The 1,410-nt window shown below is 36.0% G+C and overlaps 1 protein-coding gene across 1 annotated transcript in view; it reads right to left on the reverse strand.

The window, feature by feature from the left end:
• ATRX (alpha thalassemia/mental retardation syndrome X-linked) overlaps positions 1 to 1,410 on the reverse strand; it is a 60,230-nt gene that overhangs the window by 56,248 nt on the left and 2,572 nt on the right. The window contains exons 2-3 of the mRNA XM_010135029.1: positions 1,265 to 1,320; positions 269 to 321 (exon numbers count right to left, since the gene is read on the reverse strand). Coding sequence (XP_010133331.1) covers positions 269 to 321; positions 1,265 to 1,285 — 74 coding nt within the window. The 5' untranslated portion in view covers positions 1,286 to 1,320. The remainder of the gene's footprint in view (positions 1 to 268; positions 322 to 1,264; positions 1,321 to 1,410) is intronic.

Here is a 1,410-nt window from a genome sequence, read left to right on the forward strand (position 1 = left end):
GGAATGAAGAACAACTGTATAAACACCTTTGTCCTCAAGATACAGGATAATCTTGTCTTTGCTAATAAAAATCAAGATTTATGTTCTTAGCCTTTGATCCTGAAAGGTGGTTTGAATTTTAAGTGCACTATGAGGCATTCATTTTACCAGCCTTCTGTGAACCTAATGGCTTTATACTGGTGTATACTAGAAATATCTGGCATAGTGCATGGACTCTTCCATAGGTTCACAAGCCAGAAAGTACTTTATTTTTATTTTCCAAACCAACCTTTTTGAGCGTGATGATCCTAAGGATTTGGTTCTTTCTGAAGAACTACTGCCCTAAAAACAAGAAAAAAATTAAAAATTCAACTCATTTGTGACCACATGACATGTCAACAGAAACAGTTTCTTACATTAACTAGAACACATCTCACAGCTTCCTGGAGAAGGGACTGAGAATGGCTCATGATCACTGGCTGCTCCTGATCACAGACAGGTTAGTAAGACAAACCACATGTGAAATGCCACTGATGTCTAACGCACCATATAGAAGAAATTTGCTCATGTTTAATAAGGTTCCTGTAGCTCCATCTTTTTTTCTTTTTTAAAAAAGCATATTTGCCTGAAAGGACAACTGAGTATCCACTGTCATATGAGTAAACAGGGTGTAAGTGTAAACACGAGAAACCACTAAGTGTGAATAATAGAGACCAACTCTTCTAGACCAAAAATAATTAAGAACCTGTTTTGACATAAGTCAAAGAACAGAGTAAGGATAAAAGAATATTAACCGAATTTCTTTTGGGAAAAAAAAACAAACCTCACTTTGTAATATACTCAATGGGAGTCAACTGCCAGCATTTGGCATTTCTCAACAAAATCACAATCGCATACCTCGGGTAGGTAGTGCTTGCCTCTCTAAAGTGTGTTGGAGACTTTTTTCCCCAGGAATTATTGTGCATCACAAAGATAACGGTGTTGTCCAAGTAAATTAATGTATTTCAATCCTTTAGAAACAAGGGGGGCGGGGGGAAAGGCCCAGAAACAAGATTGTTTGCATATGCCTAAATCAAAGTGAGTATCATTTAAAATTTAATTTTAAATTTATTTTTAAATATTTTACAGCTACTGTTTCTATTCAGCAGATATGATGACATGTACTGCATGGTTCTGACAATACTCTAAGTATTTACTGTAAAAGCAACAGAGGTCTCAGTGTTTCCTGTATTAGCCATTCTGCACTAGTCATGCAACTAAAATTCAAGAGCATTTTTACTCCTACCTCTTCTCTGTTGTTCTCCATTGAAGCCAGGCTATTTTTCAGTTCTCTATTTTTACCTATGGAGAGAAATTAAAGGAATACACTGAAAAGCAAGAAGTATTACAAGTTCTTCACACTGTACAGCACAGAATTCTTTGTTTCATCAG

Source organism: Buceros rhinoceros, unplaced genomic scaffold (genome assembly GCF_000710305.1).
Source record: "Buceros rhinoceros silvestris isolate BGI_N320 unplaced genomic scaffold, ASM71030v1 scaffold10964, whole genome shotgun sequence".
In the NCBI taxonomy this organism is placed as follows: Eukaryota; Metazoa; Chordata; class Aves; order Bucerotiformes; family Bucerotidae; genus Buceros; species Buceros rhinoceros.